This window comes from Pteropus alecto, unplaced genomic scaffold, assembly GCF_000325575.1.
Source record: "Pteropus alecto unplaced genomic scaffold, ASM32557v1 scaffold110, whole genome shotgun sequence".
Lineage (NCBI taxonomy): Eukaryota > Metazoa > Chordata > Mammalia > Chiroptera > Pteropodidae > Pteropus > Pteropus alecto.
The window spans coordinates 925567-949740 of NW_006431920.1; the positions used below are offsets into that span (position 1 = coordinate 925567).

General features: G+C 48.2%; 1 protein-coding gene across 1 annotated transcript in view; it reads right to left on the minus strand.

The window, feature by feature from the left end:
* Positions 1-24174, minus strand: part of DIS3L2 (DIS3 like 3'-5' exoribonuclease 2) — a 273001-nt gene that overhangs the window by 86466 nt on the left and 162361 nt on the right. The window contains exon 13 of the mRNA XM_015585355.2: positions 2310-2425. Coding sequence (XP_015440841.1) covers positions 2310-2425 — 116 coding nt within the window. The remainder of the gene's footprint in view (positions 1-2309; positions 2426-24174) is intronic.

The window sequence follows — 24174 nt, forward strand, 5'->3', positions numbered from 1 at the left end:
CACACATCCCCCCCGCCTCCCCACGAAGTCAGGAGAAGTGATTCTGCCAAATGAGAAAGCAGAGGGTCTGGAAGAGGAGGAAGGCAGCTCATCCAGCTTTTAAGAAGACCTTTATAGGCAAAGGAAAGTGAAAACAGCAGAAAAGTTCCTGGACACAGTCCTTTAAGAAACAAAACGAGTAGGAAGAAAGGTCAGAGCAGCGGTTCCAAGGAATCCGAAGGCACAGCCGCTGCTGTCTAAGGCTGTGGGCCGGCGCCGCAGGCTCCTGCCAAGCTGGGGGCAGTGCCGTGTGGCAGCAGCCGCAGCCAGTCAGAGGCCCGCGGGCCCCTCCTCCACTCAGCTCCCGCGGGAGCAGAGTCCCAGCTCTGCAGTCCCACAGAGAAAGTCTACATCTGTGACCATCACAGAACCAAAGAGAACAGAAAAGAAAACATGCTTAGTAATTTAACCCAATTCTGGTTTTTCATTTTCTGAGTCTGAAACATAATTCCGGGTTATAAAAGGAGAATGCAGCAGCTAGATAAGAGAAAGACACCTGCTTAGAAGAAGACCCTCTGGCTGTGACTGCAATGCTTAAACACGTGTATCCGAAGAGTAGAGTTCGACTTTTCTACACGAGAGAATATTTCACATTTATTAGCTTTATGTGGTCTTTAGAGACTGCTACTTCTATTTTCTTTCCTTCTCTACATTATAGTAGCTATAGGTAAAACTGGTTTTGGAGTTTCACCTTCCTTCCCTAAGAAGCCATGAGCCAGGCAGAGGCTGGGTCTAGCCAACTGCATTTTCAGGCAGAAGGTGTGGCTGGGATGTCTCCCATCTGAGTTACAGTTAATGCAGTCAGTGTCCTGCTAGCACAGGGCTGGGGCGCTCGAAGCTCAAATGACATTACGGTTTATTGGACCTGGCAGAGGTATGTCTGGAAGTCCACCTTCCACATGTCATATACAATTCTATCCGGAGCAGGCAGCAAGGTGACTTTCTCCAGGGTTAGAGAGGCAGTGGCCCGAGCACACTGGCCCACCAGGACATGCTGCTTGTGAGGGTGCTGCTCAGAGGCTGGCTTTTCCCTCTGCTAGCTGTGTGGCACACAGGCATGCTAGCAGTGGGAGCCACCGATCAGATCAAGCAGTGGAGGGAGACTGGGCAGCTGGATCTTTTCTCTAGGTGATGACATTTGGAAGTTCCCAGAATAGAGCAGGTTTGGCGCCTGGGCTGGTTTCTTGCCCTCGAGAGATGGGGCCAGGTAAAGGGTTCCCGGCTCCCAGAATGCCATGTGCAGGTGGGTGCTAGGGACACACCTCTCACCTTAGTGTAGTCAAGAGCAAATACCAGAAGTCATACGCCAGGGCATGGGGAGAGGGCAGGCTCGAGCAAGTACGGGAAGCCATCCGAAACCGGAGCACTGGGTTCAAGAAAGCTAGGTAGGAAGTGAAAGCCGTGATATAGCCAAAGACCTACGATGCCCCAAAGAAGCAGATACACAGTGCCAAGGGAGCGCAAGGAAACCGGAAAAGTTCACGCGCTCCAGTGCAGGGGCGGAAATAACTCATGGATACGGTCTTTACTCCCCAATGTGCCCAGGGCAGCGCCCAGCAGAGCTGGTGCTCACTGAATACTTGTTAAAGGAGGTCTGTAGCCTCAGTGACTTACCAGGAGTGGCAGAATCAGGACCAGCAGGAAAAGCCCTGACATCCCCTTGGCTCCCTTTGCTTTTCCACCTGACACTCTAGGTCATCTTATAAAGGGCAGGTGAGGAGCAGATCAGCCCCCACCCTGTAGAACGGGAGTCAAAACCTTTTTTGAAAAGGCCAAGGGTAAATCTCCATTCCATTCTCCTACTAAAGTGTGACCACACCACAGACACTACATAAATAAATGGGTGTGACTGCGTTGCAACAAAACTTTATAAAAACTGTGGCTGGTGTGGGCCGAGTTTGCTGAGCCCTGCTGTGGAACGACAGTTTGAAAGCAGTTATTTTTCCTCATCTCTTTCTGAACCTGACCACTTTTCTGAGTTACTTATGCAGCAGGGCCGGTGCGAAGGCCGGACGTGAGATCCGAGAAGCAAATCTCTTCAGTCTGCTTCCTCTTGAACGTATACGGGCCTAACAGGAAAGCACGCAATAACGGACGGCAAGCACCGTTGTGTTTGTTTGTTTTTTTAACACCTTATTAGACGTGAAAAAAGATGTTCGGAGGTTGCTGTTCCTCAGCATTTTGGTTTTTGTTTAAGGAGACATAAACAAAGAGAAAGAAGAAGAAGACAACAGAAGCGCGCTTTTCGATCCAAGAACCTGGATTTTTACCTTCTGAACCAAGTAGACACTTGTAGCTCTCTCAGCAGCCACTTTATCCAAATCGGACTCCTCAGGAACAAAGTAGCTGACGTCGGCAATGTGAACTCCCACTTCGTAGGCGTTGCCTGGAAAAGCGAAGAAGGTCGATCAGCGTGGAAGGCAACGGCACTCCCTCCGGGGACGGCACGTCGCGCCCGGCGGCCATGGGACTTGGAAGTACAGGCGGCCATCCCTAGTCTCACTGGCCTCTCCGCCTACTCCCCATGATGTCACTGTTGCTACTTTCCCCACTGCACACTGGATGAGGAGACTTTTATCCTGAATAAACAACATTAACCATTTCTAAAGGTTTCTTGTCTTTGAGAGACTATCAGTAGACTTGCAAAAGAAGACTCCTTCTGGAGGATGAACAAATCTTTTTGGGCCATTAGAAGCAAGTTAGCCCCCAAATCCTGCATCCTCTGCCTCTGGAAGCCCTGCTCTTCCTGTCCATTCTGGCCCCACAGCTGGCCTTCCTACTTGATTCCATCCCCTCTTACTTAGCCCTCCATAGCTAGTAATCTTAACCACGGGTCTAGTGACATCACTCCTTAGGCCGCTAGCCACGTGCCTGCAGGTCTCACTGCAATCCCCTCCGCAGCCTTACAACCTCACCCTCCCTTCCACGCTCTGACCTGGGAATCATCTTTCCATTCCCAGAATGCATCTTACCTCATCCCATTCAGATGTTTGCTTAGCTCATGCTTTTCTTACACTTGAGATAATCTCCTCGGGATCTGCCTATCAAGATCCTTCCTACCTTATATAGGTCAATCGAAAGAGAATCCCAGAACGAGAAGAGAATCTCTGCCCTCTGGTCCCCCACCGGAACCGGGAAGGCACCTAACCCAGAACCGACCACGTCCACCACGGTCTCTTCTCCAGAGCGTCATCATTACCACACCGCACACTCCTCACTGGCTCATGTGTTTACTGTCTGCCTCTCTCCCTACAGTGTCAGCTCCAGAAAGGGCTTTTGTGAAAAGTTCACGTTGTGGGCCCAGTGCCTAGAAGGATGCCGACACATGGTAGGCACTCAATAAATACTTGCTGAGTGACTGAACTGTAATTGGTTTGCCTCCTGCCATTTCCCTTCTGGTAAAAAACCCTACTTGTTTTTCCTTTTAGAACTGCCCTTCCCCTTGCTGGCGGAGCTAGTTTTCAGCAGGTCCTGCCTTCCCCATCAGCTGTACCAGCGAGATATGATCAGGTGATTCAGGCCAACGGCAATGTACCTAAAGTGGGCTTGGGGGCCAGTTAGGTTATCGATTTAAGATTTACTCTTGAACATCCCATAAATCATCTATCAAATGTAGTATATGTATTATATACATACATACAGATATATAGATATATGAAAATGCACAAAATGCACAGAGTATGAAAAAGAGTACCCATGTAAATAAGTGTAGAGTTTGAAGAGAGCATCCTAAGCAGACAGAAGCATGCTGATGATATAAACACAAAGGTGAATTTGCTTAAATTTAAATATATGCTTGATGTAATTCCATTATACCCATCCCTGTTCGGGGTGACTGGTCTAGGCACAGGCAGGTGACTCAAGTAGATTTTTCTGAGTCTGTTTTCAGAGATCGATATGGACTTCAGGAAAGAGAGTCTCTCTCTCAGGACCCTGAGAGTAAAGACACTGAAAGTCTGGAACTGCTAAGGAAGCATCTTTGCCACATGATCACGCCAGCACAGAAAACAACAGGTCTAAGAAATAAAGGTGAGAATCATGATGATCTCATTTGAGCTCCAGAATCCAGCTAACTAGCCTACCTGTGAACTTGGCAGTTTATGAATTAATCAATCCCCTTTCGGTTATGACTCACTGAAAGAATCCTGACTGATACCCAAGGTGACTCAGAGAGTTTACTAACTCATCAGCACTTGCTCCTCTGGTTACCTGGGTGATCGGCCCTAACACATCACATGTTTACCTGCAAACTGTGGAGCTATTTATGGTCCTGCTGTTCCTTCACTGGGGGACGATTCTTCTCTTGGTTTTTAAAATAAAAAATGATTAAACAGCGGTAGTTAATACAAGGAGTTCAGGGGAGAAAAAGCTTTTAAGATTCCCTATTCTTCATCTGCCTCACACTCTGAGACCACCCTCCTACAGGGCATCACTGGGTTTTCCCGCCCAGCCCTATACCATTAACACATTAGGGAAAACCTTGGTCCATCTAAGACATCCTGGCTGCGATGAGATAATAGAACAGACCTGCTTCCCGCAGAGGAGAGAGGGCTGTCTGGAAGGCTGAGAGCAACCAGTGCGGCTCAGAGTTCAGCTGCCTCATTCTGAGAGCCATGCAGCTGTGTTGCTGGGTCACAGGGAGCAGTGAGACCTGCCTGCCATGATCGAGGAACTCAAGCCTAGGAGAACGTGGCCAAGAATCTCAGACAGCTCGACTTCCAATTCTGATATTACAAGTATCTAAAACCAACACTGGGAGAAGGTAAAATAAAGTGCCTTCTTTTGAAGTAAGAATTATAATATATTGGCCTAACAGGTAAATATTGACTAAAGGAAAAGAGAAGAGATTATTACATCATGATACAAACCATAATTTTAAATTCGGTCTCTGTGTTGTTACTACACATGAACTTTCTGTCCTTAGTCAAAATTGACAAACTGACAAAGAGTTCATTACAGGAGATAAAACACGAAGGAGGCCAATCAAAACATATTTGAGAGGCTTAAGTTTCACTCAGAATTCCCAGCAGAGCCTCTAAAACCAGCAAAGAGAAGCTCTCTTATTCTCTCTTTTGGACATTTTTTATGGAAACCCTAAGTAAATATTTTATTACATATATTTACATAATGTGAACTTGCAAAACTCTCGAGGTAGTGATACTGTAGTTTTTATTCTATGAAAGAGAAAATGTAAATCCAAAGGTTATATAATATACGCTGCCAAAACATCTAGGGCAAATTTGATGTTTTATAGAATACTGTCTTCCATATAAAAGTATTCTTTAAAGTTCTTTTACATTAACACATTTCATCTACTGGGGCTAAGGTGATTCCTGCGAGTTCTGAAGAACTGTGGAAGCAGAGGCAGGAAGAGTCCCCAAGGCCAGCCCTGTCTGGCTAACTCTGCACAGAGCCCACAGACCTAGGTGAATACAAACGCTCCTTCAAACGAACTGAGAGGCCATCAGAACTGCTTCGTCCGATTAAAACACAAACAGAACCTGAAGCGGGGGCTTATGAACCACCGTCCGAGCCAGCCTCCCAGCCCGTTCCGCCACTTCCCAACAGTGTCCCTGCCAAGTGGTCCCTGACATATCCCCAAGGAGTGGAGCTCACATTTTGAAGACACCTGCTCTACTTCTAAGGAGCTCTGGTGGTGAGAAAGCATTTCCTTACACAGGCCTGACACACGGAGATGGAGCCACCAGTTTATTCTGGCACTGGTGTCCTTAAGAGGCCATCCCTCTGTTTAAGGAGCTCACGGTCTACTGGGGTTGGCAGATGTGCCCACGTGGTGACAATATGATGTTGCTAGTGCTAAGACAGCAGAAGTTTACAAAATCTCAGTGCATGGCAGCTGAACTGTTTCTCCTTCAGTGAGACCATGGGAAGTGTTTTATAATTCATAACAACTACACAAATGCAATGCCGATGATGGTGGTCATGAAAATGACAAGGATAGCAGCGGTGACCATTTATTTAATGTCTCCTCTGTGCCGGGTGCTCCACGCACATCAATGCAGCTTTGACAATAACCCTGTAAACCATACTTCACAGATGAATCATCTGTAGCTCAAAGAGGCTCCAAGCCACTTGCTCAAGGTCACCGAGCTAGTAAATAATAAACCCTGGTTTCAAAACTAGGCCAATGCAGAGCCTTTGATCCTTTTATTACCACCCCCAACCCCTGCCACTGTCGCCGTAACTCCAGGACATGACACAACCCAGTTTTTCATCTCAGTGGACTACAGCTAGAATCCCTCCCTCCCTCTTATGATTCAATAGCAGCCACAGTCTCGGCTACGGATTCGCAAGTCCTGTCAGGGACGTCCCCCAGCCTTGTTCACAGCCACATCTCTGTCTCTGCAGGCTTTTTTGGTCCCACTGCCGACCTCCTCAGCCACTTGTAGCAGCGCCTGATTACAGAGCGACTGCTAAGCCATCAACTCTAGCGCTATTTAAGTCCTTGGGATCCAACAATCCCTCTCTAAATTTCTAGCTTACGGTCATCTTTAGCTGGTGGCAGGTGACTGTCCTAAGTACCTGAAAGGCCTGTGCTCACCAGACCTCCCTCGCCTTGCCAGGAGTGATGCCGGCCAGATTCGGGTCACGTGAGCTCACCTGTACCCACTGCCGAGACGGGACAATGACAGAGGCTCTTCTTGACCCAGCAGGACACTCCTTTTAATCCAGAATGTAAGAGAACAATGCTGCCTAATTGTATCTCACCAGCAAAAAATAACTGCTTTTGTCTAGGTCACGAATGGCCTTGTGTCACCAAAGCCAAGCCTTTTCAGGCCTGGCCTGGCCTGACCTCACGGGCCCCGCGGCCTGCTGATTTCTCCCTCCCGAAACACTCCTCCATCAGCCCCAGGCCCCACTCTGGGGGTCTGACACCGGCTGCGCCTTCTCGGGCTCCTCTTCCTCTCCTTGTCCCCGACGTGCCGCATGCCTCTGCGCTCTGCCCCGGGCTGCCTTCTCTTCCAGTTCCCCCTGGACTGTCTCGCCTGCGCCCAGGAGCTCAAGCCGTCTCTGTGCTTCACTGTGTCCATTCCGTGCCACCAGCCTAGACGTCTCGGAGCTCTAGACTGACACGTACAGGGTCTACTGGGAACTGCCACCGAGCTGTCGCTCAGGCACCTCACACTCAGACTTCCCAGTCCCCACCCCAGGAAAACCATTTCTCTTCCTGTGTTCTCCGTCCTGGGAAGTGGGCTCACTCCCACTAAACCAAAAGGGGCATCGCCACAGCCCAAACCTAATAGGGCCGTGATCCGGTCTCCGCCTGCATCCACCAAGCCCCCCGAACTCCGCCTTGCAACACGTCTCAAGTCTGCCCATCCCACCCTGCCCACAGTCGGAAGATATGACGAGCCCCTTGCTGCTCTCCCTGCCGTCTCTCGAACCCATTCCCCACACTGAGGCCAGTGCTCTCCCCTGGCACCCGCTGTGGCAGCCCTGCAGGCCCCCGCTGCCCTGAGCACGCAGCCCAGAGCCGGTGTCCGGGGCCTCACGGGCCTGCTCCTGTCACCCCTCCAGTCCCTCGGGCTCGTTTCCCCGCATCTGTTCTGCACGCTGTGTTCCATCGCTGCTTCGCAAAGAGGCAACGCCGACCAAATTCTCTGTCACGTGGGTCTGCCTTGGGCATGCTGGACTCTCCTGGCCCTTAAACGTCAGCCACTGTGACAGAACTTCTTCAGCTGCTTACACCTGTCAGGCTGGCTCCACACTGCTCTCTCGCGGGGTGTTCATCCCCCACTTCTCTCCTCGGTCACCCCTCCTGGGCCTGCAGACCACTGTGCAAAGCCCGCGCCCCCTGGCAGGCCTTCCCGGATGCCCCCGACCAGGTTCCCCGCCACTTCCGTGTCTTCCCACAGCATCTTCACCCTTCAGACCCCCCAGCTCAACAAGCGGGTCACAAGGTCTCTCCCCGACCCTCTGCAAGCAGCACGAAGGGCAAGGAGAGGGCCGAGTGAAGTGTCTAGTGTTCACTGAATGAGTAAGAAAATAAGAAAAATATAGGTAGACTTGTTGCCAGTCCGGGTCGAAAGGGGTTGCAAACGCTGCCTGGCCCAGCCGCGCAGAGTCCTCCCCACACCGAGGCTTCCCAGAGGGTGTCCTGCCTGGGCGTGCACACCACAGGCGACCTAGAAATCACGCTTCCCAGCACCGCCCACTCCGTCCTCAGATAGCAAGGACAATAAAAAATGTCCCCCTGACAGCCGAAACCCATCCTCTGAGAGTTTCCACTTGTTGGTGCCACCCTACCCCACCGGGCCCGTCTCCTCAGGGACGGGGAGCTGGCGCCGGGAAAGGAGTGCGAGGCGGACCTCCGCCCGCAGGGCCCGACTCCACTTCTGCAGTGGCGCTGGCCTCGGACAGCCAGGCAGTTAGCGTGTGGCCCCCGATCCTCTCTCCTACGGGCTGGACACCCACATGGCTTGGCTCGCAGTCACCTCATAATCCTCCACATCCTCCTCCCAACATGTCACTAATGACCACCTTCATTCATTCATTCATTCATTCAGCCATTCGACAAATACCTATTAAGCTCCTACTATGTGGCAGTACTAATCTAAGCGCTGGGGACAAGTCAACAAGACTGACAAGGTTCCTTCTTGTGTGGAACTTACAGTCTAGTGTGGAGAGAAAGACAATGAGCAAACAAATAGATGACAAGGTTACTTAAGAGAGTAAAAAGGAGGTGACGACAATGCCGGGTCCACCTCGGATCTCGTTAGGAAAGATCTCTGAGGAAATAAACTGAGACGTGTGTCTAAAAAGGACCACGTCACACGGCGGCATGAGGGACAGCACCCCAAGAGGGAGAATAACCGGAGACGAGCGTTGAAGGTGGGAGCAAGCCAGGTGCGTCTACGAAATAGAAAGGCGACTGGAACGAAGGGGAGAACTGGAAGCCAGGAGGCTCGTGAGGTGCTTGGCACCCCAATGAGAGACGCCTGGGGCAGGATGAAGCATTTAGATTTTATTTCAAGTACAATGGGAAATCACTGGAGAGTCTTCAGCGGCAAAGTGACAGTAACTGAATATACCAGATTCACATGCTTGTGTCGTCACCTCCTTGATTCTGCGTACCATGGCTCTGCTAATGCAGCCGAAGGGGATGCCAGCCTGAACACAATGAACCTGAAGGCGACCACGGTCTCTTAGGAACGGCGCCAACAGGCAAACAAATCATCAGTCCATCAGTGAAGTGATACATTTGGTAAACAGAGGCGGATGATGAAAAGACGCATAACCCAACGGACGCACTGACAGCTGCAACGGAAGTTGGATTTCCCATGCCGCAGACTGGGTTCCGCCCAGCCTACACGAGGAGACCATGATGTCCTTGCTTTTCAGTGAAGTGATACATTTGGTAAACAGAGGCGGACGATGAAAAGAAGCATAACCCAACGGACGCAACGGAAGTTGGATTTCCCACGCCGCAGACTGGGTTCCACCCAGCCTACACGAGGAGACCATGATGTCCTTGCTTCGGTCACCCTCTTGACCCTATGGCCAGTCTTCCCAACAGCGTGAGCCTCAGAGAAACAGAAAACAGTGTTCTGGAAGCTCAGAAAGGGAACCCAATGGAGAGAGCTAGAGAAAGGGACTCTCCGCTGTCCAGATGTCCCCAGCAGTGAGGGGCCTCACGCAGGGCAGTGCATCCAGCTGGGACGTGGACTGGGTGTGCGAATCCCATTGAGTCTTAGAGACATGACTCCACAGCTGAGAAACAGCTGGGCTCGGATCACCTTGTGGCCACACAGCAAAGTCCACCTTTCAGTTCGGGTGAGCAAATTCCCTGATTTTGGTGGAAACACCGATGGGGTTGCTAGGTACGAGGGACAACTCAGACTCTGACGTCTTCCAATTCTGTGTGGTATTTGGTTATGTAATCAAACACAAAAGTTGACCACTGGTACAGCAAGCCATGGCAGTACTCCACGGCCATGACGTGCTGATGGTTTGAGGATATTTTATAAACTTAAAAGGAGTCGAAGTAAGAAAAATCTCTGGGACAAGTAAATCTGAATGCAATGCAAGTTATCCTGTATGAAGAGGGAGCATACAAGACGATTTCTCATGTTCTTTTGAGAGTCAGGGTTTGAAGAGTCTGTGGCTGGCCTTTTTAATAAGAATTTTCTTTTTGCCATCCAACAAAGGGTTAATGTGAACCTTTAGCTGCAAACTCCTTAACTGGTGAGCTCACCTCTGGAACTAAGCAGCTTAGAGAACCTTTTTCCTTCGTTATTACAAAGGGTTCTATCAGTCTGCAAGTACTCAACTAAACTGCCCACACAGCAATTTTTGTCATGTTCAATCTAATTCTCAGGAATCTAAGTTTAAATTTATATGAACAGCATGGAAGAGGAACACCCAGGTAGTAAATTCCACTTTTCCCCTTCCAAATGATTTGAGCAATGGCCTCCTTCATTAACAGGAAAGAGAATGAGGAGCCGAACATGCGAAGCTGGCACACCCAACGTCTGGGAGTTTCCAGTTGTTTCAGCAGAGAGTGGGGAAAGCCCAGGTCAGCCGGTCAGGCCTGGGACAGAGAGCTGAGCACGGGCTCACAGCAGCGGGGCAGGCGTTGGGTCCTTCCTCATTGCCAAAAGGGAGTGAAGTGAGAGGGGCCGAGAAGGACCCTCAAAGGCAGTTATGAAGCCAGCAGATGCAAACGATCAGGGCTGGGAGAGGTGTGGGGTGGACGGGGTGTCCAGGGGGCGGACTGGCCGTGGTTTCAGGTGATGGGAATGAGGTTTCATTATACTATTCTGTCTACTTTTGTGCATGGTCAAAATTCTCTCACCAAAATTAAAAATAAAAAGAGCTTGCAGGAGCTGAAGCCAAGGAAAGAAAAAAATTTAAAAAGGAAAAATCCAGTTAAGTAAAACTAGCTACAAGTTTTAAAAGACAGACGAGCCAACAGAGGTATGAGAGGGTTACCGCTCAAGAAAAGCAGAATTAAAATGTCCCCAGTGACGCGCTGTGGAAGGTGAGGATACGGGACTGTTCCCTCCTACATTATACACATTTGTAATGTTTCCAGCTTTCAAAGGCTGGAAAAGCAATAATGATAGAAAGTATAAAATAAAAAATGCAAACCTGGCTTGAAAATGTCTGGAAAGAAATATATCGAGATGGTAATAATGTTTTTTTCTGAGTGGGAGGATTATGAGTTTTTCTTTCTGCTTATAAGTAAATTTTACTTTTTTTCTATCATAAATGGGTTATTTTATAGTTGTTGTTTTTTTTTTTTTCAAATAAAGACACACCAACAAAATGCTGTGTCCCCGCCTCAGTCACCCCCTGCCTCTGATTCCCCACCACAAAGCAAGAGAAAGCACCCCAGCCCACCTGGGCAGGGGGCAGCGTGAGGGGCTGGCAGCTCATCCGACGGCTCTCCCGGTGGACCGGCTACGCAAGGCCTTTGCGGGCAGGTTCTGCTCGGGTGAGCTCAGGAGATGAAGGAGCAGGAACGGGGCTACCCCTTCTGAACAGGAAACGACTGGTGCATGCCAGGAATGTGACTCCAGTTCGTAGCAGCCTGTGGCTTTTGTCCTCACCTCACAGGCTCAGTGTGTATGGCGAGCACAAGGAACCCGTCGTCTCGTGCCTGCGGGGGTGACGGGATCGCTCCTATGACCCCAGCAGACAGGCTGCCCAAAGACGTAGGATTGAAAACTGAATTCCGGCATGTTTTCACACTCGTTTGCAGATTTTTCTGTTTTTAAAAAGCCTCTCGGTTAATAAAAACCTAACTGCTTGTCTATAATAGCCAAATTGAAAAGATACATAATTTTCAACAAGTTTTGAGGAAATATAAACATCTCTGTGTATTTAAACGCCTATTCACTAAGTGTTAACCGTTATCAACAACTGCTTAGTCCAAAACCAGCCCTCCTTTCAGCTGAAATTAAGGCAACTTTCATACTCACTTTGAAATCTGAAAAGCAAAAGCTTTTAAAAGCTTAATATCCTGGAGACGAAACCCCTTTGTAGCTTTTCTCTCATTCCGGAGAAGGTTTTTCGGGTTCCTGCTATCTTTTCACCATAGCCCGTCAGCTCTTTTCGGATCGAATTACTCAGTTTTACTAATTAATCTCTTTGCACGAAGAAGAAACTGTTTTCTGATTTCCTAAGGCTTCACAAATTTAACAAAAAAATGAAATCATAATTTACGCATGCTTACGGTATGAATCCACCATACCGGCTGTCCCACAACAGCAGCGTATTGGACTGCTGGCTTTTTTAGAGCACTTCGTATTAATTAATTTAATCCTCCCAGGGCTATGAGACAGATCTCTTTCTACAGATGAGGGAACTGAGGCCCAGGGAGGTCCATCACGGTCTGGCTCCCAGGACTAAGCTCTCCACCCTGACTTTACAGGATCCGCCCCTCCGTATCAGGTACTTGACTAACGATCATTGCTTCTTTCTAACTTCTGAGGGCGGAAAGCGGGGTTGGTGTAACGTTTAAGGGTTCCACATTTACTCTGCAGAACACACCCGTTTCAAGCCTACTAAGTAGAATGCAGTATGATTTTCAACATGACCAAAAGTGACTCCTTTATGAGGACAACAGTCACTGAAATTAAAAACCTTGGCACACACTCCTGTAACCAATGGTTGCCTTCTATTTTTGAACTATCCAGATATCAGTTACAGTTATAACTCAGTTTTCCAGTTTTTTTATAAACTCAGTTTTCATATAAAGTATCCTGAATTGCCAAATTTTCTAGGTAATTGAACGCCAATCCTTTAATCATCAATTGTTCATGGTTTTAATACTTCTGGATAAAAATCCTCTATACAGTAGGGCAAAGTCATCCTGCCCCCAGGATATACTCTTGAATTTACTTGTCACCTCTGTCACTAAAATGGAGTAAAACCTCCTGGCTAATTATAACAGTCATCACTGGCTGGACTTGGCACATAAAAGATACTTAAATATTTTTTGATTAAATGAGTCATCTTTACAAAAGTTCTATGCAGTAGGTACTATTAATGTTTATATTCTACAGATGAAGACATCAGAGTTTAGGTGATTTACCTGACATCACACAGGTGGTAAATGACAGGGCCCTTTAGGATGCCGTTGGACTCCAGTACCCATGTGCTCAAATACCACACCACAGGGCCACATGGCACGGCCGTTTCCTAAGTGGTTTCAACCCCTCCACGGTTATCAGCATCCCTCAGCTTTCTATTCCATAGCAGCTTCACTGAGACTGCAGTGACATACCATACGAATGACTCATTCAAAGTGTACAATTCAGTGGTCTTTAGCATATATATAGAGTTGCACAGCCATCACTACAAATAATTTGAGAACATTTCAACACCCCCAAAGGAAAACACACAACTGTTTTCAGCCACTCCTTATTTCTCCCTAGGCAATCACTAATCTACCTTCTGTCTCTACAGAGGTGCCTATTCTGGACATTCCACAGAAATGGAATGAATCATATAATACGCGTCTTCTTTCACCCAGCATCATGTCTCCTAAGTTTGCCCGTTCCATTGCATACAGAGTACTTCATTTCTTTAATGGCTGAATTACATTCCATTGTGTGATATACCACATTTATTTAACTATCCATCAGCTGACAGACATTTGCGTTGTTTCCATTTTTTGTGTGCTCCTTCTCTTTTTAAAATAAGCTTTGCATTGAGACATAAAATACATAAAGTATACAAACCTTAAGCATATAGCTCAGTGAATTTTTACAATACACCTCAGTTCAAGAATTAGAACATATCCAGAATTCCAAAGCTTTTCTTGTGTCTTCCTCTCAGTCTTTATACCTACCAAAGACAACTGCTTTTCTGACCTCTGTAATCCATAACCGTAGATCAGTGTGGCTGACTTTGCCCTTCACATAAATGGATTCGTGCGCAGCATGGATTGTGTGCATGTGTGTGTGTATCTGCCTTCTTTTGCTCAACATATTCCTGAGGCTCATCTACGCTGCATTTCGAGTTTGCTCGGTACCATGGCTGTACAGTATTCCGCTGTCACAGCAGTATATCCAGTTTATTGTTGATACCTGGTTTAGGTTTTTGCCATTGTAAACAATGGTCCTATGAGCATTCTTGTACGTAGGTACTCATTTCTGCTGGACATATGTCTGAGAATGAAACTGCTGTGTCACTGAGTATGAATCTCTTCAGCTCCATTATGTGCCAAACAACAGTTTTCCAAAGTGGTTGCACCCACTTACACCCCGCTCAGTGTATGAGAGTTCTAATTGCCCCACATCCCCACTCACATGTGGTATTGTCAGCTTTCAGAAAAATTTAGCTACATAGTAGTACCTCATTGTGGTTTTAATTTCTATTTTCCCTGTGGACTGACGGTATTAAGTACTTTTCATGTGTTTTTGACCACCGGCTATCTTCTTTATGAAGTGTTCGACTGTTTACATACTCTTCATAGGAGTCCTCTGCCGGATATATGCATTACAAATATCTCCTACCCAGTCACTTGCCTTTTCATTCTGATTTATCACTCTTCTCCTTTAAGGTTAGTGCTTTTTGCGTCTTGCTTAAGAAATCTTTGCCTATCCCAAGATCATAAGTTATCTTTCCATGTTATCTTCTACAAGTGTTAACACTTCAAGAACCGTTCATGTTCTTACCTTTCTACACTTAGATCTGTGAGCCACATGAAATTGATTTTTATGGATGGTGTGAAGTAGGAGTCAAAGTTCATTTTTTCCCCATACGGACGGCCATCTGATCCAGTGCCACCTGCACGCAAAACCCCGCTTTCCTCGCTACGCTGCAGTGACGCCTCTGCTGAATGCCAGGTGATGACACATACGTGGGTCTGTTTCTAGATAGTCTGGTCTCTTCCCACCTTGACTTCTGAATAGCGACTGAATATTTATTATTTCGGCATAACTTTACTAAAATTCCATGTCAATTTTAATCTTTCCATTTTTATATTAATAATAACTTTCGCTGAGCATTTACTTTTTGTCTGGCATGGTTCTAAGTGCCAGGGATTATCTCACTTAATTTTCGCAGTAATTTAAAATTATTATCCCCATTTCATAGACTGGGAAATGTGAGGCATGGGGAGGTGAATTTTTTCCTCTGAAATACAGGCTGTACCGCTTCTCATTTTTTAAATCTACTTTTATGGAAAAGCATCAGCAGCATATACAACTTTAGGCAACTACTGCTAATATCTTTAAAGCTAGGTTGTGTTTTTGCAACAATAGGCATAAATGGAGCTTTGTTTCTTTAGCTTTTCATAGATCCCGTATTTTGGAACTGGAAGACACTTGAGAAACCCTCTAGTCCAAATACCCACGTAGCCGAGGAAAGGGAATTTCAGAGAAATCACAGACATGCCCAGACTTACACGATGCAGGAGAGGCAAAGATGAGACAAGAACCCAGTTCTGCTCCTATTCCAGTGCTCTTTCTGGTATACCACAAGTGCCTCTCATCATGCAATGAGTGTGTTGGATCCCTGAGACTTCTTAACTGGCTTCCAGGTTCACCTTGGTGCCAGATACTTGAGGATGCCTGACTGGTGGGTGCCAGATTATCTTGGCTTTAATGAGCAAGGAAACTGGAACCAATCAGCAGAGCTGGAAGCAGATGAACAGGCCTCAGTCCAAATTTGGTTTAACAAGGTGCACTGAGACATCCATGAAAAAAGAGAATTTCCGAAGCCCAGACCCCACAGAAATCAGGCTAGCGAGATTCGAATGGAACATAGGAATAAGACACTTAGAGGGGTGGAGCTGTCTCTCCACTTAATCTTTCCACTTAGATTCTGTGTCCTCAAAACAGGAACTCATTGGCAAGCATCCCAGAAGCCCACTTCCATGCCAGAGGACTCGCATGACTATTCAGTTACTTGGACTTTTCGAGTCAAGGTACGATTCAGTAAAAAATGATCATACTACAAGGACAGTTAAAATTGTTCACTCACCCATGCCCTAGATGAATGGAGAAGACAAACACTTCCTTATGAGCTGACGACTCTACAGAATTTTCCATTTCTCTTCCCAGGTTCATTATCAAGGGCCATACTATAAAAATAAGGTTCGTCTGAGATCAAGTATTTGGGTTGCCTGGCATTAGCCTAAGGTCAGAATGCCCTCTGACATAAAAGGCTGCAGGAGGAAAAATCGGTGTTTCAAAACCAGGATTAGAAATGGCTTCCCAAAGAAGAGAGGAGGAGGAATAGCATTTGAAGCGCTGGGCATCGTGAAGATGTCGGAGACAAAACCCAGAAACGGATCCAAGTAGAAAACTGCCCTGAAGCGGAATTTTTCTTTTCCAAAAATCTATGGAAGAGTTATCAGGGGCTCTCTTCTAGAAAAAAGGAACGGATTTTAAATACGGTTTCTTTTAAATTAAATGTTGCAAACACATCTCATTTGTAAGCTACATATAGCAGGTTCCCAACATCTACTAGATGACACTTTCCAAATTAAGTTTGAGTCGCCTCTTACAGTAGAGTATTCGATATTTAGGAAGGGTATCTCTTTGAAACAGGGCATTTTGGAGTCTAGCTCGCTGACATGGATGACCCAGGGAGAAGCTCTCTCTGCAGTGCTTGAAGTAAGGCTGACTGTAGAGCCTATTACTCACCCAATGACCTAAGTGACAGGAGCTTAAAATCCTGTCTTTCTATTCCTTGTCAGCAGGCGTTTTGTGGGGGCGTGGGTGTAAGGTGGGGGCCCGCCAGAGTAAGGGCTGCAAGGCATGGTAAAACAGCGGCAGTACAGGGTACAAGCGTTATATAATGCTTTCTTTAAGTCACCTCAGGGTTGGTGCTATGTGTGTAGCAGGAGATGCCACATACCGGGTACCCCGCTAGACGTGAAACCAAATGACCTCGGTTTCTTCAAATGTACAGCAATTACACTGCTACTGTAGTGCATGGACCAGACAATGCTCCTGCTGGGGTTTGCAGAGCAAGGCGAAGACACACAACTCCCTAAAGGGAATGACTTGCCCCAGTACTACTCTTCCTGGGGAGGGGTGAGTCCGCAGACAGGAAATGCAAGAGGCAGGCGCAAGGCCCCTTTCTAGAAGCTCTTAGGGCTAGACTGTTGAAGGGCAGACACTGAGGTGTGGTGCCTGGCCACTGTGGAACAGGTCCAAACCTGGGCAGGCCTGGTTTACATTTAATCTTTGTCTTTATCTTTTAAGTGTGTCTTAAAAGATTAAAAAAAAAAAAAAAGCGTATAGCTAGATGCATCCAGCATCCCGTCTAACAGTCCTTACTTTTTAACTGCAGAGTTACATTTAATGTGCTTATTAATTTTTTTTGGCCTCCTAATATGGGTTTTTTATTTGTCCTGCTTCTTTCTATATATTTTTTTCCTCTTGCCATGCCTTCTTTTACATTGAGGTGTTTTTGTGTGTTTTTCTCATTCCATCTGCCTCTCTCTACAAGTTTGGAAGTTACTGACTATATTTCTATCACTATTTAAAAGAGATTTGAAATGTTTATGGAACATGAATACTATAAATACAATACGTATGATGTAAAATATAAAAATAATGCAGAAACTGAATAGTAAAAAGCATATATACATGTTATATGTTCCAAATTCTGTTCCAAAGGTAAATCCTAACATGCCAATTTTTTTTCCAAATGTTAATGGTTTTTGGAAAAAGATCCTTAGTTTGACAATTAATAGCACTTTAATACTAGAAAAACAAAAATGAGATCTAATAGTTATGTCTGATATTTTGTATCTAGTTTTTAAGATTTCCATTTCAGCAGGGCCAAAAATGGAAACAGGAATTTTTGTTATTCGAGTAAATAAATTCTGTTTTTCACTATGACATGCATGAAAAGCATAGACAACTTTGGTAATCTGTCTTGTGTATTTCTTTGGGGAGTACAGGGGGCTTCTGCTGCTACAGTTGTAATAGATAATTCCCATTTTTGGCTCAGTACTTGTACTCGCAGTGCATGTTCACGGAGTAAGTCATCTCATACCTTACCCTTATCTCTTAACATTGGTGAAGCGACTCACACTTTGGAGTCTGGTGTTTCAGTCCCTCTCATCATGTCTCGGCGATGCTGTGAGATCACGAATTGCATCTCACGTTCACGGCGTCTGTTCCTCCAGCCCAGGGAACCGGCGCATGGCAGCCTCACTCCCCCGCACCCCCCCACTGTTCTCCTGCGGGAGTCTCTTGCGATACCTGCTCCTCGTTCCGCACGCACGGGATTCCGCGGCAACTGAGTCATGGTTTTATTCTGTCGTTTTTCTCCATCTCCCTCCTATCTGTATCCTTGCCGTTTCCAGATTAAATGAGTACTAATTTTCTGATAAAATGGACTTCCTCAATGAACCTTAACATGATAGAAAGAAAAACCAGCTTGTGATACAAAAACCAGATTTTTTTTTTCCCTTTAATTATATTGGCAAACAGTCTTCCTAGTTAGGAAAAGGCTCAATTTTTAAAACTTTCTCCTTTTCTAATATAAGCACTTAAAGCTATAAATTTTGACCCAACTATTGCTTTAGCTGCATCCTTGCCTGTTTTATGATTTTTATATGTGCCGACATTCTCTAGAACTTTCTCTTCGGCAAATCTTTAAGGCTTCCATTGAGGGTTAATTCCTCCAGAAAGGATATATATACGATTCTGCCTGGCTTCTGGAAACACTCTCCACCTGGTGCCACTTTAAACTGAATACTTGGCCTGGCACTTTATGGGCTATGCGAGAAAAGTTAATTCAGGTCCCAAACGAACCGTCTGGGGTTGCGCGGCTTCAGAGGACACCATTCCGGCTTCAGAGGACACCATTCCGGCTTCAGAGGACACCATTCCGTCAGTCGCTTTAGCACGTACGTCTATCTCTCTTTGGCATCGGCTCTCGTTTTGCTCCCAGCTTCTAAGGACTTGCCATATTTTCCTGTCAACTTAGCTATACATTTTTAAAAGATGCATCATTTTCAAGAGTTTTATTGAAGAAGGGGGCTTCAGGCTATCTCTTCTATAATATCACTGGAAATGTAAGTCCTATACAAAAAGTTGAGTGTACACGCACATTTGTGCATTTTTCTGAGAAGTTCGTAGCTTCCATGAGGTAGCTGCTTAAAGGGATTAAACCCAGTCCCATACATTGTTGTAGCCTCATGCAAAGGGAAATAGTAGATTTTACCTCATGTTTTACAGTTCTCTAGGCAAGAGGAAATTCTGTAGATAATCATTTAAGGTTGACTTTCATTCTCAAAATGCCACCTGATTTTTATGTTCTAGTATTCCCTTGACATTATCCCCAGAAAGCAACCAAATCTCCAAATATTCCTAACAGAGGGAAATCGAAAACAAACTTTTTTCAATTTCCGATGTTTCAACATACTATTAATTTCCTAACTAGCAAGCCTGTTTGCCAATGTAATTAAAGGGGAAAAAATCTAGTCTTTGTATCACAAACTGGTTTTTCTTTCTATCATGTTAAGATTCACTGAGGAAGTCCATTTTATCAGAAAATTAGTACTCATTTAATCTGGAAACGGCAAGGATACAGACAGGAGGGAGATGGAGAAAAACGACAGAATAAAACCATGACTCAGTTGCCGCGGAAGCCCGTGCGTGCGGAACGAGGAGCAGGTATCGAGGAGCAGGTATCGCGAGAGCCTCGCGCAGGAGAACAGTGGTGGGGTGCGGGGGAGCGAGGCTGCGATGCGCCGGTTCCCTGGGCTGGAGGAACAGACGCCGTGAACGTGAGATGCAATTCGTGATCTCACGGCATCGCCGAGACATGATGAGAGGGACTGAAACACTGGACTGTGGTGAAGGAGAGGCACACCTGACTCCAAAGAAATAGACTTGTTTTAGGAGAGCACGTGGAGCAGCTATAAGTCAGCAGATAGGCCCATGGCAACCCCCACACTTAAGGGCACAAACGCGGTGGGAATAAAAAGGGCAAGGCGGCACGGGGCGTCTGCGCCAGCTGCCTGGTTGGACCGACTGGACCAAACGATTTTTAAACGCAGGGTTCCACGCACGGTACTCGGTATATAGAGATGTCCGAGGAACTCCCTGCCCTCAGGGAAGAGGCAAAAAAGGGGAATTAAATCCAGAAGCAATGATGTTTATCGCTGCATGAAACATGAAAAAAAGTGCCGATGGACAGGAACGACGCTTCTGCGGGAGGAAAGGAACGCCCCGCAGAGGCTCGTCTTGCTCTTCGACGGGATTTCAGTAGACAGGGATGGGCCAGGGAGGCCAAGCGGACAGTACGGGGCAAAGGACGAGCAGAGGCCTGGGGGGCAGGGTAGAGTGCAGTGAATACGCAGAGCCTGGAGTGGCCGGCTGCCATTAGGAGTGGAGGGGTGTGTGTGCGCACGTGTGTGTGTGTGTGTGTGTGTGTGTGTGTCTGTGTGTGTGTGAGTGTGTGTGTAGGTGGGGAGGGTCAGAGAGAAGGCTGCGGACTAATCTTAAAGGGTTCTGAGAACCCAACTCTGCCAAAATTGTGGACTATATTCACAGGTACAAGAAGCTTCTCAAGCAGAAGAGCAACATGATCTGGTCTTCGCGGGCACAAAATCGAAAAGAAAACTGGGCAGCAGCAACGTGGAGGGTGGATGGGAGGAGGGAGGGAAACTGTTGAAAAGGCCCTGACAACAGGGCTCAGAGGAAGAGGAATCAAGTGTGAGTCAGGGGGTGACGAGGTGTGACGAGGTGGCAGGTGACGCCTTTATAAAGGACACGGAGAAGAAACGGATTCAGAGGCGACACGAGGTCCCAGCACCCTCGTCCTGGTGCCAGCCATGCTCTCCCTCGCAGCAAATCTCCAAGTGTGGATCACTGCAACCTCTGCGCCCACACCCAGGAGGCCGGGGGTCCCTGAAGAAAGTCCCCCGCTCGCCAGCGTTCCGACCCCGCACACCGGAGCAGTGCGTTTGGCGAGGCCTCGTGGGCCAGTTTCGGGTCAGCTCCCTACCCTAGCCCTCCCGCTGTCCCCCGCCCCGTCCCCTCTGCCCTCCGCAGGAGGTGTGGCTCCCTCCTACAGTGAAAGCGGACGACAGCGGCCCATTCCCTGTGACTTGCCTGCCTCTCTATCCGTGTCTCGGTCTCACATTCCATTACACTCTGAATTCACGCCCACCTTGTTCTTCGAGACTTTGCAAAATAATCGACTCCTCTCATTCCTATAGTTTCCACGTCCCCTTTTCCAACATCCCTCTTATCTCTCAATTTAAACGCATGTTACAAGTCACTTCCATCTTAAAAACAAAGCACCCTCCTCTCAGCCCGTCCTTCTTGCCCCTCGTGCCTTCACAGCCACGCTTCTTACAGAAAGCAACCTCCATTCCCGTCTTCCACCCCCTCCTCCACCGCCTGCCGTCTGGCTTCCCCTCCCCAGAGCCACCGACACCAGCACCAAGGTCACCAACGATATTCTGGCTGCCAGACCCAATGGCTTTTACGGTTGTCTCTGGCCCACTTTCCTGCATCCGCTGACATCCGCCACTCGCCCTGCTCTGCCTGACTTCTCTCCCTCCCCCGCTTTGCTGCCAATCTCTCCGGCCTCCTCCTCTTGGTTATTCTGTTGGGCTTCACTCCCAGGTGTCCGGCCTGGGTCTTCCTCTCAGTCTGTGATTGTCGTGGGCCACCTCTCCCAGGCCCACGCCCCGATGACTCCCCAAACCTCCACTCCAGCCCCGACTCCTTTATTTGTCCCCTTGGTATTTCTATCTGCGTGTCCCGCAGGTGGGAAGGAGTGAAACTCAACACACACTCATCTCAACTCACCATCCCTCCCCAAACCAGCTCCCCTCAGTGTTTCCTATTGAATGGCATTATATTCCACCGGTGCCTAAGCCAGGAACTTAGATGAAATTTTAGATTCTTCTCTTCCATCCCATATCAAAAGCTTATTAACTCATTAATTCGACAAACATTTCCATGTATGCCAACTATGCCACACGGAGTGTTCTGGGCACGGAGGGCTCAGCAGAGAACGAAACGTTATCCCTGGCCTCAGAAGGTTACCATCTGGGGGGTAGAGCCACACAGGCACCTTAAATACAATCAAGGAAAAGGTAAAGAAGACTGTGGTGACTGGTGTCTGGAAGGGCCTCCCGAGATGACATCTGAGCAGAACGTGAGGAAGGAGGGATCTGGGAGAGGAGGGGTCCAGGCAGAGGGCACAGGGCTGCAAGGCTGCTGAGGCGGGAGCAGCGTGGCACGTGGGAGGGACAACGAGGAGGCCACGTGGCAGGAGGAGCGCACATGAGACAGAGACAGCGGGAACAGGGCTGTGAGGCAGGTAGATAATGACGGGTCACAGTAAGGACCTGGATTTTAATCCTCAGGGGACAGGAAATGTTGAGGGAGCTGAGCAGGGGAATGACCCGGCGGGAACCATGTTTTAGAAGGACGGCCTTGGCCTCGCTATGTGGGAAGAAAAGTGCAGACACAGGAGACCGGTCAGGAGGCCCCTGCAGCCACCCAGACACCAAGTCCCGCCCGGACTGCCTTCCCTGGCCAGCGCCTCCCTCCAGTCCTGGCTCGGCAGCCTCTGCCCGGTGGGGGCGCTTGCCAGCTCTTACCTCGACCATTTTAACGCCACTGCTCTGATCCAGCCTCCTCACCGCTGCCAGGGTGATCGCTCCATCCTGCAAGTTGAATCCTCCTCTCTCCCGCTTAAAACTCTTTGCTAACCATTCCGCCCAGGATGAAACACCCGCTCTATGACAGGGCCTGCGAGCCCCCTTCCTGACTCAGCCCCGGGTTCCACCCACCTCGCCAGGTGTCAACCATGCTGATTTTCAGTTCCTTTCGGTGCCAATGGCTTTGTCCCTCCACACGCTCCATTCCCTTGGCCTGAAATGATCTTTCTCCCCACTCTTTACTTGGCGCACCCTTGTTTATTCCTCAAGTATCGGCAAAATGTTCCTGCCTGTCCCCCACTCCCACACCCCACTCCCGCACCTAAACTATGGGCCGTTCCCATCCTTCCTTGTTTAATGTGACTTGCTATTAAACCGGGAAGGACACGTAGCTTCTCGAGTGTTTTCCTCTATTGTATATCCAGCACAAAGCTGAGTAGAGTACTTGGTCCTCAAATCACATTTCTTGAGTGGATGATGTTGCTCTCCACCTGAAATGCCGCCTTCCCTAGAAAATCTCAACTTTCTAGCAGGCCTACGAAGGAATTCATGATCGCCTCCCTGCTTTATCTGCAACTACCATCTCACTGAACCTCACATCCCAGATAGTCCAAGTTCTGTGTGGCTCCCCGCAAAACACCATGTGCCTATCATCCGGGGACTCTGTGCAAACCCCTCCCCTTCCTCTTGAGTGCCCGCGAACACCAGCAAAGACGGACTGAGCTACGCCGAGCCCCGCGCTGCGAGGCCGTGAATGGTAGGAAGACAGCGAAGACACAAGACTGGTAAGTCAGCAGCACATTAGCGGGTGACGAGTGGGAGGGAAAACGTGGAGCAGGGAAGGTGGGAAGGAGGTGGGAAGGAGCGAAACGAGACGCAGGATGGCCGGGGAGGCCTTGCTGAGGAAGGGACCAGTCAGGTCCAGGGCAAGAGGGCTGCAGGCAAGGGGACTACAGCGCAAAGGCTGGGGAGCATGGGAGGAAGGGGCCGGGACCGGAAGCTCTGCGGGCCCCCAGGAAGTGGTGGCAGCGAAGGAAGAGTTAAAGAAGGCAGCTGGAGAGAAGGAATCCGAAAATTAGAACCAAGAGCAAGCAGGGCCCTGAGTCCAAAGAGAAGAGACTTTCAAGAAAGGAGGACAAAAAGCCAAACGCTGCACAGATGTTTGGGGAGCTGCGGTTGGGGACCACCTGCGGCATCGACCTTCCCGAAGCTGTGCTGTAAATGGAGTAAGAATCAGGGGGACGCGAAGGACAAGTCGTGATGACTCTTTCAAGGTGTCCTGATGGACGGGGGCAGGTCCAAGTTCCAGAGGAAGCCGGAGCAAAGGGCAACGCAGAAGGGCTGGGGTGAATGGGGGCGGGGTGAGAGCGGAGCCCAGGACAGGGTGCGGCCTGGCTGCTGGGCACTCACGAGCCTTCCACGCCTAACTCCAGGACTCCCATGCTCTCTTCCTCCCCACTGGCAGAGCCAGAGACGTCATCTCGGCTCTTTGCCCCTTCGAGCTGCTACCCCCC